Source organism: Salmo salar, chromosome 05 (assembly GCF_965601325.2).
Source record: "Salmo salar chromosome 05, fSalSal1, whole genome shotgun sequence".
Lineage (NCBI taxonomy): Eukaryota > Metazoa > Chordata > Actinopteri > Salmoniformes > Salmonidae > Salmo > Salmo salar.
The window spans coordinates 21,653,720-21,671,768 of NC_138295.1; the positions used below are offsets into that span (position 1 = coordinate 21,653,720).

The 18,049-nt window shown below is 44.5% G+C and overlaps 1 protein-coding gene across 2 annotated transcripts in view; it reads left to right on the forward strand.

The window, feature by feature from the left end:
• atp8a1 (ATPase phospholipid transporting 8A1) overlaps nucleotides 1-18,049 on the forward strand; it is a 211,244-nt gene that overhangs the window by 70,170 nt on the left and 123,025 nt on the right. For both annotated transcript variants that reach the window (XM_014199122.3, XM_014199124.3), the window contains exons 3-4: nucleotides 5,133-5,232; nucleotides 8,755-8,853. In XM_014199122.3, coding sequence (XP_014054597.1) covers nucleotides 5,133-5,232; nucleotides 8,755-8,853 — 199 coding nt within the window. The remainder of the gene's footprint in view (nucleotides 1-5,132; nucleotides 5,233-8,754; nucleotides 8,854-18,049) is intronic.

Here is an 18,049-nt window from a genome sequence, read left to right on the forward strand (position 1 = left end):
ACCTGGCCAACTCCTCAATGTAACACAAAGCCACCTGGCCAACTCCTCAATGTAACACAAAGCCACCTGGCCAACTCCTCAATGTAACACAATGCCACCTGGCCAACCCCTCAATGTAACACAATGCCACCTGGCCAACTCCTCAACGTAACACAATGCCACCTGGCCAACTCCTCAACGTAACACAATGCCACCTGGCCAACTCCTCAACGTAACACAATGCCACCTGGCCAACTCCTCAACGTAACACAATGCCACCTGGCCAACTGCTCAACGTAACACAATGCCACCTGGCCAACTGCTCAACGTAACACAATGCCACCTGGCCAACTGCTCAACGTAACACAATGCCACCTGGCCAACTCCTCAACGTAACACAATGCCACCTGGCCAACTCCTCAATGTAACACAATGCCACCTGGCCAACTCCTCAACGTAACACAATGCAACCTGGCCAACTCCTCAACGTAACACAATGCCACCTGGCCAACTCCTCAACGTAACACAATGCCACCTGGCCAGCTGCTCAACGTAACACAATGCCACCTGGCCAACTCCTCAACGTAACACAATGCCACCTGGCCAACTCCTCAACGTAACACAATGCCACCTGGCCAACTCCTCAACGTAACCCAATGCCACCTGGCCAACTCCTCAACGTAACCCAATGCCACCTGGCCAACTCCTCAACGTAACCCAATGCCACCTGGCCAACTCCTCAACGTAACCCAATGCCACCTGGCCAACTCCTCAACGTAACCCAATGCCACCTGGCCAACTCCTCAACGTAACACAAAGGACAAGGTAACTAAGCCTAGACAATATTTTTCCCCCACAGGTATGACTAGCCTGTGTTTTTTGTTTTTTTCCCCTGGTGCTAGGGGGTTCAAATTAGCGTAGACTAGGCCAGGTCCAGTAAAGAGCTTGGCCATGAAGGTAAATTAGGTAGACTAGGCCAGGTCCAGTAAAGAGCTTGGCCATGAAGGGAAATTAGGTAGACTAGGCCAGGTCCAGTAAAGAGCTTGGCCATGAAGGGAAATTAGGTAGACTAGGCCAGGTCCAGTAAAGAGCTTGGCCATGAAGGGAAATTAGGTAGACTAGGCCAGGTCCAGTAAAGAGCTTGGCCATGAAGGGAAATTAGGTAGACTAGGCCAGGTCCAGTAAAGAGCTTGGCCATGAAGGGAAATTAGGTAGACTAGGCCAGGTCCAGTAAAGAGCTTGGCCATGAAGGGAAATTAGGTAGACTAGGCCAGGTCCAGTAAAGAGCTTGGCCATGAAGGGAAATTAGGTAGACTAGGCCAGGTCCAGTAAAGAGCTTGGCCATGAAGGTAAATTAGGTAGACTAGGCCAGGTCCAGTAAAGAGCTTGGCCATGAAGCAGTGGAGTGTCCACCCTTTTTTTGTCAGCTTTTGTTCAGACATTTTCGGCTGGGTGTCAGAGGGGGGACGCAGAAAAATAGTTGAGTATCATCCACGTAGCATAGCAATGGTAGGAGAAACCATGTGAGTATATTACATTGCTGAGCGACTTGGTGTACAGAGAGAACAGGAGAGGGCCTAGATCTGAGCTCTGGTAGACACCAGTAGAGAGACCATGTGGTGCAGACACAGATCCCCTTCATGTCATCTTGTTCAAACCACCATTTAAGTTTTACTTACAAGTTACTTACAAAAAAGGATTTCCAGAAAAACTCAATGGAGGCTTGATTTGTGTACTGATGAGGTTTTCCATTACGTCTCTCTGCAAAGCTGGTACATTATGGTACTATGCCCTATTGTATAGCAATCTACTGCCATGTGTGCTCTGCTGTTGTCTGATAGCCGCCTCTCGCACAGACAGAGCCCCACCAGACGGATGTGACGGGGAGAAGATGAATGGAGTACTATCTCTTATCATTGACTGTTTGCCAGTCTCTCTCCACGCTCACTGGCGTACTATCCCCGCCCAGTCTGTTTGTATTACTGTGTGTGTGTGTGTGTGTGTGTGTGTGTGTGTGTGTGTGTGTGTGTGTGTGTGTGTGTGTCGTGCGTGTGTGTGTGTGTGTGTGTGTGTGTGTGTGTGTGTGTGTGTGTGTGTGTGTGTGTGTTTGTTGTTGATTTATCGCAGTCTGTCTGATCGTGTGCATTGTCTATGGAGGGAGGCCTATTATGGATTGTGCTTACAGTATATCATCTGTGTGTGTAAAAGCTTGATTGGCGTTGCATTATGCTACCTTATCTACACCAGTAGATAACGTCATGTGTGAAAAAATATACATTATTAAATGAAGTGCCCTTTAATATAGCCTAGACCACATAGATTTGTTTGTTGTTGCCAGTTTCTGGTGTTTTGTGGTGGAAAACTGAGCAAGTCGACCATAGCCCTTCAACCCTGTTACCAATAGATAGACAGGGTAGAAATGTTTTAACAATGTCAATTTCTTTGGTGAAGCTTGCCTTGCGTTCAGTTGCCCCTCCCTGTTGCACACAACAAGCTTCCATTCCCCCTGTCACAAGGGGATTAATGACTTTTAAGATGAGGTTGTCAGGCCTGTTACGGTCAGCCCTGTTACTTTATAAACCAAACTTTTTTGTCAATTCACAATGCAGAATAATAAGCCTATTACGTATGTATGACAGCTAGGGCCAGGCAATTAATTATATCTACCGCAACCCTTTAAAGACAGAACACAGTTCAGTAACATGTCCATAATTGATTACTTTTCAGATAATACCTTTTTAGACAATGTAATTCAGCTCCGGCATGTAATGTTGTCTCCCTGACAACAACGAACTTTGCTGATTTGAAGTCCTGCTATGATTTTTTTTTAATGATAGGGCAGCTAAATGTGCGTTCATTCTACTAAATGTCTTGTTAAGTCGCAATATATAAAAAACTTCAAAGTACTTTTCTTTTAGGAATAAGTGGTTTGCGCGCAGGCATGCTAGGATTGACAGTTCTGTTTACCTAGTGATGGAAGCGGCATTACTTTACAGACAAGTAAAATGCTGTTTATGTCTCCAGAGGTTTTCCGTCAGCTTTTTTAAAAATGCCATAGTGTAGCCTACCCTAACAGACAAACATGTTGTAGCCTGGTGGCATGGTCTACATCACAGCGTATATCTCCCCCCAAAGTGCTCTGGCTGGCTGGCCCTTAATGCGGCTGTAAATCAGGCTCTGTCTGGTCTGGAGGTGCTCTGCCAGGCACCCCCTCTCTGCCAAAGCGCACGTCTGCCAGGGGAGCTCCCCTTAGTTATGCTTTATGGTAATTTAGTTGACTGGCCTGCCATTCATCACTCACACAGTACATGTTCAACCACAGCTCAGAGCTTCACCTCCCCCTCCACACAGGAGAAGCAGCTTCCAGGAATGGTGGATTGCGGGGGGTGGAGATGAGGGTGAAATTTATCAACTCCAGGCTGGATGTGGTATCAGGATATATACAGTACCAGTCAAAAGCTTGGACACCTACTCATTCAAGTTTTTTTAAATTTATTTGTACTATTTTGTACATTGTAGAATAATAGTGAAGACATAAACTATGAAATAACACATATGGAATCATGTAGTAGAAAAATTATTAAATAAATGTAGTAACCAAAAAAGTGTAAAACAAATCAAAATATACTTTATATTTGAGATTCTTGAAAGTAGCCACCCTTTGCCTTGACAGCTTTGAACACTCTTGGCATTCTCTCAACCAGCTTCATGAGGTAGTCACCTGGAATGCATTTCAAGTAACAGGTGTGCCTTGTTAATTTGTGGAATTTCTTTCCTTCTTAATGTGTTTGAGCCAATCAGTTGTGTTGTGACAAGGAAGGGATGGTATACAGAAGATAGCCCTATTTGGTAAAATACCAAGTCCATATTATGGCAAGAACAGCTCAAATAAGCAAAGAGAAATGAAAGTCCTTTATTACTTTAAGACATGAAGGTCAGTCAATGCGAAAAATGTCAAGTACTTTGAACGTTTCTTCAAGTGCAGTCGCAAAAACCATCAAACGCTATGATGAAACTGGCTCTCATGAGGACCTCCACAGGAAAGGAAGACCCAGAGGATAAGTTCATTAGAAGTACCAGTCTCAGAAATTACAGGCCAGATAATTGCTTCACAGAGTTCAAGTAACAGACACATCCCAACATCAACTGTTCAGAGGAGACTGTGTGAATCAGGCCTTCATGGTCAAATTGCTGCAAAGGAACCACTACTAAAGGACACCCATAAGAAGAAGAGACTTGCTTGGGCCAAGAAACACGAGCAATGGACATTAGATCAGTGGAAATCAGTCATTTGGTCTGATGAGTCCAAATTTGAGATTTTTGGTTCTAATTGCTGTGTCTTTGTGAGATGCGTAGGTGAACGGATGAACTCTGCATGTGTGGTTCCCACCGTGAAGCATGGAGGTGGTGGTGTGGGGATTGGGTGACACTGTTAGTTATTTATTTAGAATTCAAGGCACAATTAACAAGCATGAATACCACAGCATTCTGCAGCGATACGCCATCCCCTCTGGCTTGAGCTTTGTGGGACTATCATTTCTTTTTCAACAGGACAATGATCCAACACACCTCCAGGCAGTGTAAGGGCTATTTTACCAAGAAGGAGCATGATGGAGTTCTGCGTCAGTTGACCTGGCCTCCACAACCCAATTGAGATGGTTTGGGATGAGTTGGACCGCAGAGTAAAGGAAAAGCAGCCAACAAGTGCTCAGCATATGTGGGAACTCCTTTGACTGTTGGAAAAGTTTTCCAGGTGAAGCTCGTTGAGAATGCCAAGAGCGTGTAAAGCTGTAATCAAGGCAAAGTGTGGCTACTTTGAAGAATCTAAATTTTAAATATATTTAAAATATTTAACACTTTTTTGTGGTTCATACATTATTCAATATGTGTTATTTCATACTTTTGATGTCTTAACTATTATTCTACAATGTAGAAAAATAGTAAAAAATAAAGAAAAACCGTTGAATGAGTAGGTGTGTCCGAACTTTTGACTGGTACTGTATATTTTGTGTACTAGTATAAGATGTCTGTTAGTGGAAAGAAACTGATTCATGCAACTGAACTGTTTTCTCTTTCTCTCTGCCTTTCTGTATTCTTTCTCTGTCTCACTCTCTCTCTCAATCTCCCTACATGTCCTTTTCTCTGCCCTGCAGCACTGCAAAGTATAATGTCCTCACCTTCCTACCTCGGTTCCTCTACTCTCAGTTCAGAAGGGCTGCCAACTCCTTCTTCCTCTTCATCGCTCTCCTGCAGGTAAGACAGATTATTTGTATTGGTTGCTAGAGATTTGCCATCTGTAGTAAAGGTCACATTAATATTCAAACACACACTGAATACCTCACATGCATTCCCAAACTGAATACACACACTACTGAAAAATACATGTGGGAACGTGAGTGTCCCTGTCTAAAGGAAATTAGTGTTTTACTTCCTCTTCCTCAACACACATCATTCCACACATCAGAGGCTGCTGTGGAGAAGCACCACAACTATATTTGAGTGCTTTCCCAGACATGAGTTGTAGCAGAGGACAAACAAAGATTCCTAACACAGACCAGTGCTCACATGGATAGCGTGGAAATATTATCATTTGGATGGTGGAGCTGGGATTTATATGGTTAGATCAGGGTCGTGTTCATTAGGCACCAAACAGATGAAAATGGACCGAAACATGGAGGGACTACCTGGACTTGACCTTATAGAACCTTAGTGTGAATCTAAAAAAACAACTCTCTCCTAGGAGTTCAAAGCTCCACGTAACTGATTAGGACAATGGATTCAGGGCAGGACTTAAACCTCAATCTTTTACCACTCTGGATTCTGCTAACTAATGCAACGGTAATGAGAGCTGACTAACACAGCGTTAATGAGAGTGTTTGATGCTAAACGTGACCGCTTCAGGAAACTAGGCGTACATCGCGGGTCATTACTTCACAGGAGAGCGGTTTGTACGTCAATGTTTTTTTGCAGAAATGCCTTCTCGAACTTTCTCGAACATGTGAACTTTCACATGCATTAATAACAAAGTTGTATGCCATCTGTAAATACTAATAAAATTGTTAAAGTATGAGCCTAGTCGGTTTAGCCACAGCAACCTTACCGCTAGCCATGATTGGCTGAGATAATGAGTGGGCTGGACATGCCGAGAGATGAGTTCGGATTGGTCTGCCATATAGCACACTTCTGTCTATTTGAGCTGGTCAGTATGTGTAGGGAATCCTGTCTAACGAGGCTTTAAAAAATATATATATTGGGTAGTAAAACTAAACAAAAAGACTCCACCATGCAAGTATCCATTTCAATAGAATGTCACTGCAACTGTTTCAGCGTGCACTCATCTGAGCGCAGAATAACTGATGAATTTATGAACGCTCAACACCCGTTGAATATGGCCGGTGTCAGTAAACATTGGCAAAAAAGCATAATTAAGTTGTTTCCAGGAGCACAGTTAGTCACCATTGCTATTGATAACATGATAACAGCCAAACCAGCTCTGCTAGGGCGAGTAAAATGGTCTGAGTTTGGGTGGGGGCTAAAGCTTAAGATGATTCTTATGGCATTGCACAGTCAGTGTGAACCAGAATGACTTGACGCAATGGGCCAAGCAAGCTGTACAAAGAAAATGGAAACGACACAGGACGTCTTATTTAATTCAAGGGGTTGCAGTCTGCCGTGAGCGTTCATCCATGTATACGGGAAAAAGTCTAGCTACATTTCCAGATATTAACAATGGGGAAAGTAATTCTGCTTTGAAAGTTGATAAACATGTAAACTCACGTTTGAGAAAATTACCCTTGTATGTTTTGGTACACTTACTGGAGAGCTCTTTGTCTACACCCATTCTGCATCGTTCACACCCTCTTAAGCCTTAGCCTCACCTATCTCTTTAAGGATTCAAATGTGAGGCCATTTGCTAAACAGAGTGATTGGTTTAGTAAACAACCAAATATTTTAAGACTAAAAGTGGTGAAAGTAGTAGCCTACAATAGGGAAAACTCCCGGTAAAAATACACTTTATCTAGTCCAAGAAGCAGTGCGGCTTGGCAGAGTCGTGTTTCGGAGGATGCATGGCTCTCAACCGTCGCCTCTCCCAAGTCCGTATGGGAGTTGCAGCGATGGGACAAGACTGTAACTACCAATTGGATATCACGAAATTGGGGAGAAAAAGTACAACAAAAAACTCTTAACAAATTTTGCTACAGAAGAGCGAGGCGGTCGGTCACAGATCTTGACAACTTGATTGCTAATAAGCAAAGAATTTGGGACTATATCAACAATGGACTAGTGAAACAAATACCAAAAGATTGTTTTTGCGTGGAATTTCTTTAATAGTAGCTTTGTAAAGTTAAATCAAATTAATGATATTATTCATTATACTGCATGACTGTGTCCTGCAGTCTTTGTAAAAGCGTACAATGGGCGCCTTGGAGAGACTCACAATGAATCTCCCATTCCCCTTCTATGTAATGAATATTGACTATCATACCATCCATCTCAACCTAGCAAGAGCCAGTGACACCCCACCCTTACATGTCCCAGAACACTGTCTGCATCCCAAAGGACACCCTATTCCCTATTTGGTGCACTAGTTTTAAGCAGGACCCATAGTGCTCTGGTCAAAAGTAGTGCACTTTATGTTGACTTTTTTCACATTTTGTTACGTTACAGCCTTGTTTTAAAAATGATTAAATAAAACAAATTACTCATGTACACACAATACCCCATAATGACAGTGAAAACAGGTTTTTAGAAATGTTTGCTAATTCATGACAAAATAAAAAAACGATACCTTATTTACATAAGTATTCAGAGCCTTTGCTATGAGACTTGAAGTTGAGCTCAGGTGCATCCTGTTTCCATTGATAATCCTTGATGTTTCTACAACTTGATTGGAGTCCACCTGTGGTAAATTAAATTGATTGCACATGATTTTGGAAAGGCACACACCTGTCTATATAAGGTCCCACAATTGACACTGCATGTCAGGACAAAAACCAGGTTGAGGCACAGATCTGGGGAAGGGTACCAAAACATTTCTGCACTATTGAAGGTCCACAAGGACACAGTAGCCTCCATCGTTCTTAAATGAAAGAAGTTTGAAACCACCAAGAGTCTTCCTAGAGCTGGCCGCCTGGCCAAACTGAGCAATTGGGGAAGAAGGGCCTTGGTCAGGGATTTGACCAAGAACCCGATGGTCACTCTGACAGAGCTCCAGAGTTCCTCTGTGGAGATGGGAGAACCTTCCAGAAGGACAGCCATCTCTGCAGCACTCCACCAATCAGGCCTTTCAGGTAGTGGCCAGATGAAAGCCACTTCTCCGTAAAAGGCACATGACAGCCTGCTTGGAGTTTGCACTGTACACGGATTGACTGATTTGATTGACAGATGCACCCCCAGTGTCCCCTGGCCTGTCTCCTGTCCCTCTAATAGCCCCCTAGTGGGTCGCTTCTGGTGACCTCTGCTTGACAAACAGCCCCCTGCCAAGCTCAGTGTCAGAAGGTTGTCCTTATCTGCGTTTGTGCGCAGATATGAGTGAGCACCATGGGATGCTCTCGGGGGAGAAAAATTACTTCCAAGAGTGCTGGCTTGGTCAATATTGACTGAACAGGTGCTACACTGTAGCTAGATAGCTAGATATTTTTTATTTCAATATCAGCCTGTAGGCCCTGGTCAAAAAATAGTGCACTATAAAGGGAATAGGATGCCATTTGGGACGCATGCTATGTGATTCAGTGATGTTTGATTTTGAACTGGGACGTGTGCTTTTCCTTTCAGCAAATTCCGGATGTGTCTCCCACGGGTCGCTGGACAACTCTGGTGCCGCTCCTCTTCATCCTGGTGGTGGCAGCAGTCAAGGAGTTCATTGAGGATCTGGTGAGGGAACACTACCAACACTGAACACTGGGGAACACCACCAACACTGAAGAATATGAACACTGGGGAACACTACCAACACTGAACACTGGGGAACACTACCAACACTGAACACTGGGGAACACTACCAACACTGAACACTGGGGAACACTACCAACACTGAACACTGGGGAACACTACCAACACTGAACACTGGGGAACACTACCAACACTGAACACTGGGGAACACTACCAACACTGAACACTGGGGAACACTACCAACACTGAACACTGGGGAACACTACCAACACTGAACACTGGGGAACACTACCAACACTGAACACTGGGGAACACTACCAACACTGAACACTGGGGAACACTACCAACACTGAACACTGGGGAACACTACCAACACTGAACACTGGGGAACACTACCAACACTGAACACTGGGGAACACTACCAACACTGAACACTGGGGAACACTACCAACACTGAACACTGGGGAACACTACCAACACTGAACACTGGGGAACACTACCAACACTGAACACTGGGGAACACTACCAACACTGAACACTGGGGAACACTACCAACACTGAACACTGGGGAACACTACCAACACTGAACACTGGGGAACACTACCAACACTGAACACTGGGGAACACTACCAACACTGAACACTGGGGAACTCTATCAACACTGAACACTGGGGAACTCTACCAACACTGAACACTGGGGAACACTACCAACACTGAACACTGGGGAACACTATCAACACTGAACACTGGGGAACACTACCAACACTGAACACTGGGGAACACTATCAACACTGAACACTGGGGAACACTACCAACACTGAACACTGGGGAACACTACCAACACTGAACACTGGGGAACACTACCAACACTGAACACTGGGGAACACTACCAACACTGAACACTGGGGGGAACACTACCAACACTGGGGGGAACACTACCAACACTGGGGGGAACACTACCAACACTGGGGGAACACTACCAACACTGAACACTACCAACACTGAACGCTGGGGGGAACACTACCAACACTGGGGGGAACACTACCAACACTGGGGGAACACTACCAACACTGAACACTACCAACACTGAACGCTGGGGGGAAACACTACCAACGCTGGGGGAACACTTAACTCAAATTGCCTCTTTGATACCTTAATCTGACATTAACAACACCTGTTTGTTTTCAAGGCTTTTAAATAGGTTTTGTATAATTTCAGCCAGTTGTTTTGAAAGTAGCACTCACAAACCAAAACAGGTCCCAGAAAATTGTGCACAGTTGTGTACCTCATCCAATTGGTATGATATGTTATGAATTCCAATTTGTACAATATGTTACACATTTGTAAGTGCTTAAAATCCCGTTCAATCTTTTAAGTCTTCTGACCTCAATGGGACCTAAATTAGCCTAAGGCTGAATAAAACATTTATAAAAAAAATAGGCTGATTAACCGTATAGCCTAAAGGACATAATGCATTCTCAAGGAAGAATCTGTTGAATTTGAGCATTTGTGTGAGACTGGCACACTTCTAGGCTTTATCAATAGAGGTTCTATTTTTTTAATTTTAGTATTAGGCAAGATGTTTGCCTGCCTTGATTGAATTGACCATACTCTAACTCAATACGGTAGCCACTGTAAATGGATGAGAGTGAATAGATGTTCAGTTGCACGGTCTGGTTGGTATTGTTGGATTCAGGCCACTTGTCCTTTGAGTGTTCTGTATGGGATTCCTGGAGCAGAGAGGAGACTGATGTTGATGGGAACACAGCAAGACACAGACACACACAGACTGGACCGGTCACAGCTGGGCACTACACTGGGCTACTCAGTCCATAAATTAGCCTATATAAGTTCATGCACAAAAACAGTTGTCCATTTGCTGAAATTCATGTTGTTTAACAGATGTTTGAAAATGTGGACCAGCATTTAGGCCTGTCTATATTTTGAAGGTTAACACATTTTGCTTCAGTTTCAAATAACAAGAGTCAATGTATTCTTTTTTTTTTTTTTTTTTTTTTTTTTACATTTCCCAAGACCCATTGCCAATAGTGAATTGAATTCAGTCCTGTACCAAGCCACAGTATGCTGCACTGCTTAGCTGTGCCCCTGCAATGCGATCCTCTCTGCCTAGCACAGCTCCCAGTGGACTGTAATAGTTATCCTATAACGTTAGCAATGTTGTCTTTATATCGGGCATCTAGCGGTGAAGTGGCCAGCGCAGCAATTTACACCCTGGCCTCGCGATAAATATTGGAGCAGCAAGGTGATGACTTTGTCTTTATTAGGTTGAAGGTCATCTGCACCACGCCCACCCCCCTGTCCCCCTCCCATCGGCGCCCGATGATGAAACGGCGGCACAATGATTGACCCGCATGCTTCATAAAACATTCATCATTGATCCATGAGTTCCATCTCAGTATCGCCTCATAGCTTTGTGCTGAACTAATCACTATATGAAATAAATAGGCCTGCATTGTGTAGGCAACGTGTGTGTGTGTGTGTGTGTGTGTGTGTGTGTGTGTGTGTGTGTGTGTGTGTGTGTGTGTGTGTGTGTGTGTGTGTGTGTGTGTGTGTGTGTGTGTGTATTTTAGGAGCCCTGTATATGCTGTGCTTTTGTTATTTCATGTTTGAGCAGATGCAGTGCCTTCGGAAAGTATTCAGACCCCTAACTTTTTCCACATTTTGTTAGGTTACAGCCTTATTCTAAAATTACAGCCTTATCCACACACAATACCCCATGATGACAAAGCAAAAACAGGTTTTTATAAATGTTCGCTAATTTATTAAAAATAAAAAAAATAAATGGCACATTTTACATAAGTATTCAGACCCTTTACTCGGTAATTTTGTTGAAGCATCTTTGGCAGCAATTACAGCCTCAAGTCTTCTTGGGTATGACACTACTAGCTTGGCACCTGTATTTGGGGAGTTTTTCCCATTCTTCTCAAGCTCTGTCAGGTTGGATGGGGAGTGTGGCTGCACAGCTATTTTCAGGTCTCCCCAGAGATGTTTGATTGGGTTCAAGTCTGGGCTCTGGCTGGGCCACTCAAGGACATTGAGACTTGTCCCGAAGCCACTCCTGTGTTGTCTTGGCTGTGTGCTTAGGGTCGTTGTCCTGTTGGAAGTTGAACCTTTGCCCCAGTCTGAGTGCTCTGGAGCAGGTTTTCATCAAGGATGTCTCTGTACTGTGCTCCGTTCATCTTTCTCTCAATCCTGACGAGTCTCCCAGTCCCTGCCCGCTGAAACTTCCCCACAGCATGATGCTGCCACCACCATGCTTCACCGTAGGGATGGCAGCCTGTTATTCCCTACATAGTAGGGCTGTGAGTTGTCAGGGACCTCACGATACGATATTATCACGATACTTAGGCGCCGAGACGATATGTATTGCGATTCTCACAATTCTATATGTATTGTGATTCAATAATGTTATTTAATCTGCTACAGAGGGACAAGAGAGCCGTGAGGAAACACCTTTTGATCAGCCATGGAAATAAAAATACTGAAAACAAATTGCCTCCCTATTTAAAAAGATGGAGAACAAGCTATGAAGGAAAAATACTTGCGTTTTGATGCAGGTACAGCCAACTAGCGCACAAATTATATTGCCAAAACGAAAATACTATCCTCAATATTAGTGAAATCACCAGCTGGAAAAATTAGCCAACAGCTCATGCATGCTGGATGATGAATGGGCTTTGTAAAGGTCTTTAACTTTCCCTGCCGGATAACGTTGGTGTAGTGCTGCTGCCGGGTAATATTACTGTAGTGGTGTAGTGCTGCAACCGGGCCGACGTTGCTGTCGCGCTGCCCCCGGGCCGACGTTGCTGTCGCGCTGCAGACGGGCCGACGTCGCTGCAGTGGTGTAGTGCTGCAGCCAGGCGACGTTGCTGCAGGGGTGCAGCCGGTGGGTGAGAGCCAGTGCTCCTCCACGTGACGTACAGCCACTCCAGCACATTGCAGGGATTTTTAATTAGATTTAATTCTATTGGATTTCAGAGTGAATGAGAACGCAGGAGTGAGGGAGGGAGACAATGTAGAGAACATCTCTAAGGCAACCTGTAATGATGTGCAATTCCTCAAGGGACTTAACAAAGACTGCTGGGCGAGTAGTACGCTTGGTTGCGTTTGGTGCACATCAAAACCTCACAGCGGTATAGTTTCCTACTCACAAAGACATTTTAGTCTTTCCTTTTCTTCATGCCTGAAGAATGTTGGCTGTCTGATGTAGGGATACTTGTAGGCTACACCTCCAGATATTTGAAGGGTATTTAAGTTGCAGAAGGAGCTCCTCATTGTTCTCAGCAGTATTAATAGCTAGGCTACTTTGTTCTAAGTCAAAACAAAACAAACTGAAATATCACATTTACCTTGGTGTTCAGACCCTTTACTCTAATTTGTTGAAGCACATTTTACAGCGATTACAGCCTCGAGTCTGTTTGGGTATGACGCTACAAGCTTGGCACACCTGTATTTCTGGAGTTTCTCCCATTGTTCTCTGCAGATTCTCTCAAGATCTGTCAGGTTGGATGGAGAGCGTCGCTGCAAATCTATTTTCTGGTCGCTCCAGAAATGTTTGATTGGGTTCAAGTCTGGACTCTGGCTGGAGAAATATTTTTAGGGGGAGGATAGTCCTTTAAAGTCAGCATATTGTTTGACATGTTAAATATTGTGCAACCAAGATGCGTATTGTCCTCCAATATTAGTAAAATTACCAATTGGAGAAATTGGGCTTTGAATGGGCTTTGTAAAGGTCTTTAACTTTCACTTCCGGGTAATGTTACTGTAGTGGTGTAGTGCTGCAGCCGGGTAATGTTACTGTAGTGGTGTAGTGCTGCAGCCGGGTAATGTTACTGTAGTGGTGTTGTGCTGCAGCCGGGTAATGTTACTGTAGTGGTGTAGTGCTGCAGCCGGGTAATGTTACTGTAGTGGTGTAGTGCTGCAGCCGGGTAATGTTACTGTAGTGGTGTAGTGCTGCAGCCGGGTAATGTTACTGTAGTGGTGTAGTGCTGCAGCCGGGTAATGTTACTGTAGTGGTGTAGTGCTGCAGCCGGGTAATGTTACTGTAGTGGTGTAGTGCTGCAGCCGGGTAATGTTACTGTAGTGGTGTAGTGCTGCAGCCGGGTAATGTTACTGTAGTGGTGTAGTGCTGCAGCCGGGTAATGTTACTGTAGTGGTGTAGTGCTGCAGCCGGGTAATGTTACTGTAGTGGTGTGGTGCTGCAGCCGGGTAATGTTACTGTAGTGGTGTGGTGCTGCAGCCGGGTAATGTTACTGTAGTGGTGTGGTGCTGCAGCCGGGTAATGTTACTGTAGTGGTGTGGTGCTGCAGCCGGGAAATGTTACTGTTGTGCTGCAGCCGGGAAATGTTACTGTAGTGGTGTAGTGCTGCAGCCGGGTAATGTTACTGTAGTGGTGTAGTGCTGCAGCCGGGTAATGTTACTGTAGTGGTGTGGTGCTGCAGCCGGGTAATGTTACTGTAGTGGTGTGGTGCTGCAGCCGGGAAATGTTACTGTTGTGCTGCAGCCGGGAAATGTTACTGTAGTGGTGTAGTGCTGCAGCCGGGTAATGTTACTGTAGTGGTGTAGTGCTGCAGCCGGGTAATGTTACTTTAGTGGTGTAGTGCTGCAGCCGAGTAATGTTACTGTAGTGGTGTAGTGCTGCAGTCGGGAAATGTTACTGTAGTGGTGTAGTGCTGCAGTCGGGAAATGTTACTGTTGTGCTGCAGCCGGGAAATGTTACTGTAGTGCTGCAGCCGGGTAATGTTACTGTAGTGCTGCAGCCGGACAACGTTACTGTTCTGGCGTAGTGCTGCAGCCGGACAACGTTACTGTAGTAACATTACCTGGCTATAAAACAAACTGAAATATCACATTTACATAAGTGTTTAGAATCAATCAATCAATCAAATTTATTTATAAAGCCCTTCTTACATCAGCTGATGTCAGAAAGTGCTGTACAGAAACCCAGCCTAAACCCCAAACGGCAAGCAATGCAGGTGTAGAAGCACGGTGGCTAGGAAAAACTCCCTAGAAAGGCCAGAATCTAGGAAGAAACCTAGAGAGGAACATTGCTATGAGGGGTGGCCAGTCCTCTTCTGGCTGTGCCGGTTGGAGATTATAACAGAACATGGCCAAGATGTTCAAATGATCATAGATGAACAGCAGGGTCAAATAATAATAATCAGTGGTTGTCGAGGGTGCAACAGGTCAGCACCTCAGGAGTAAATGTCAGTTGGCTTTTCATAGCCGATCATTGAGTATCTCTACCGCTCCTGCTGTCTCTAGAGAGTTGAAAACAGCAGTTCTGGGACAGGTAGTACGTCCGGTGAACAGCTCAGTGTTCCATAGCCGCAGGCAGAACAGTTGAAACTGGAGCAGCAACACGGCCAGGTGGGCTGGGGACAGCAAGGAGTCATCAGGCCAGGTAGTCCTGACTCTTTGCTCAGTACTTTGTTGAAGCACCTTTGGCAGCGATTACAGCCTCGAGTCTTCTTGGGTATGACTACAAGCTTGGCACACCTGTATTTGGGGAGTTTCTCCCATTCTTCTCTGAAGATCCTCTCAAGCTCTGTCAGGTTGGATGGAGAGCTTCGCTGCACAGCTATTTTCAAATCTCTCCAGAAATGTTTATTCGGGTTCTTGCTGGGCCACTCAAGGACATTCAGAGACTTTTCCCGAAGCCACTCCTGCGTTGTCTTGGCTGTGTGGTCAGGGTTGTTGTCCTGTTGGAAGGTGAACCTTTGCCCCAGTATGAGGTCCTGAGCGCTATGGAGCAGGTTTTCATCAAGGATATCTCTGTACTGTGCTCCGTTCATCTTTCCCTCAATCCTGACTAGTCTCACCGTCCCTGCCGCTGAAAAACATCCCCACAGCATGATGCTGCCACCACCATGCTTCACCATAGGGATGATGCCAGGTTTCCTCCAGATTGTACGCTTGGTTTCATCAGACCAGAGAATCTTGTTTCTCATGGTCTGAGTCCTTTAGGTGCCTTTTGGCAAACTCCAAGCGTTTGCTGTCATGTGCCTTTTACTGAGGAGTGGCTTTCGTCTGGCCATTACCATAAAGGCCTTTATTGGTGGAGAGCTGCAGAGATGGTTGTCCTTCTGGAAGGTTCTTCCAACTCCACAGAGGAACTCTAGAGCTCTGTCAGAGTGACCATTGAGTCTTGGTCACGTCCCTGACCAAGGCCCTTCTCCCCCGATTGCTCAGTTTGGCCGGGTGGCCAGCTCTAGGAAGAGTCTTGCTGGTTCCAAACTTCTTCCATTTAAGAATGATGGAGGCCACTGTTTTCTTGTGGACATCCAATGCTGCAGACATGTTTTGGTACCCTTCCCCAGCTCTCGACACAATCCAGTCTCGGAGCTTCATGTACAATTCCTTTGACCTCATCACTTGGTTTTTTTCTCTGACATGCAATGTCAACTGTGGGACCTTATAGACAGGTGTGTGCCTTTCCAAATCATGTCCAATCAATTGGATTTACCACAGGTCGACTCCAAGTTGTAGACACATCAAGGATGATCAGTGGAAAAACCTGAGCTCAATTTCAAGTGTCATAGCAAATGGTCTGAATACTTTTTAGGTAAATGAAGTATCTGTTTTATTTTTAATACATTATCAAAAATGTCTAAACCTGTTTTCACTTTGTCTTTATGGGGCATTGTGTGGTTTTGATATGTAAAATAATTATTGAATACATTTGAGATTAAGGCTGCCGGGGTCTGAGTACTTTTCAATGCACTGTAAATACATGGGTAGATGAATACAATTCTAGCCAAACATGCAAATATTCATTAATCAGACCTTTACTACGACTTAATCAAGAAGCAGGCTGTAAGATGTTTAGCCTACATCATAAATCATGATCTGTGTCTGCAGCAGAGATCAGATCGACTCCTACAGAACTGGACAGACCACCTGCTGTGATTCTCTGCATCTTAGCACGCACACACACTCATTTATGCTACACACACATCACAACTGTTCTCCCAGACTCTTATTATGATTGCTAAATACTGTACAGTTTAAACACCCCCTTCCCCCAAAACACATGTACAGTTGAAGTCGGAAGTTTACATACGCTTAGGTTGGAGTCATTAAAACTCATTTTTCAACCACTCCACAAAGTTCTTGTTAACATACTATAGTTTTGGCAAGTCGGTTAGGTCATCTACTTTATGCATGACAAGTAATTTTTTCAACAATTGTTTACAGACAGATTATTTCACTTATAATTCACTGTATCACAATTCCAGTGGGTCAGAAGTTTACATACACTAAGTTGACTGGGCCTTTAAACAGCTTGGAATATTCCAGAAAATGTCATGGCTTTATAAGCTTCTGATAGGCTAATTGACATCAGTTGAGTCAATTAGAGGTGTACCTGTGGATGTATTTCAAGGTCTACCTTCAAACTCAGTGCCTCTTTGCTTAACATTATTGGAAAATCAAAAGAAATCAGCCAAGATCTCAGAAAAAAGATTGTAGACCTCAAGTCTGGTTCAACCTTGGGAGAAATGTCCAAACACCTGAAGGTACCACGTTCATCTGTACAAACACCATGGGACCACGCAGCTGTCATACCGCTCAGGAAGGAGACACGTTCTGTCTCCTAGAGATGAACGTACTTTGGTGCGAAAAGTGCAAATCAATCCCAGAACAGCAGCAAAGGACCTTGTGAAGATGCTGGAGGAAACGGGTATAAACGTATCTATATCCACTGTCAAACGAGTCCAATATCGACATCACATGAAAGGCCGCTCAGTAAGGAAGAAGCCACTGCTCCAAAACCACCATAAAAAAGCCAGACTGGGGTTTGCAACTGCACATGGGGACAAAGATCGTACTTTTTGGAGAAATGTCCACTGGTCTGATGAAATAAAACTGTTTGGCCATAATGACCATCGTTATGTTTGGAGGAAAAAGGGGGAGGCTTGCAAGCTGAAGAACGCAATCCCAACCGTGAAGCACAGGGGTGGCAGCATCATGTTGTGGGGGTGCTTTGCTGTAGGAGGGTCTGGCGCACAAAATAGATGGCATCATGAGGTAGGAAAATGATGTGGATATATTGAAACAACATCAAGACATCAGTCAGGAAGTTAAAGCTTGGTCGCAAATGGGTCTTCCAAATGGACAATGACCCCAAGCATACTTCCAAAGTTGTGGCAAAATGGCT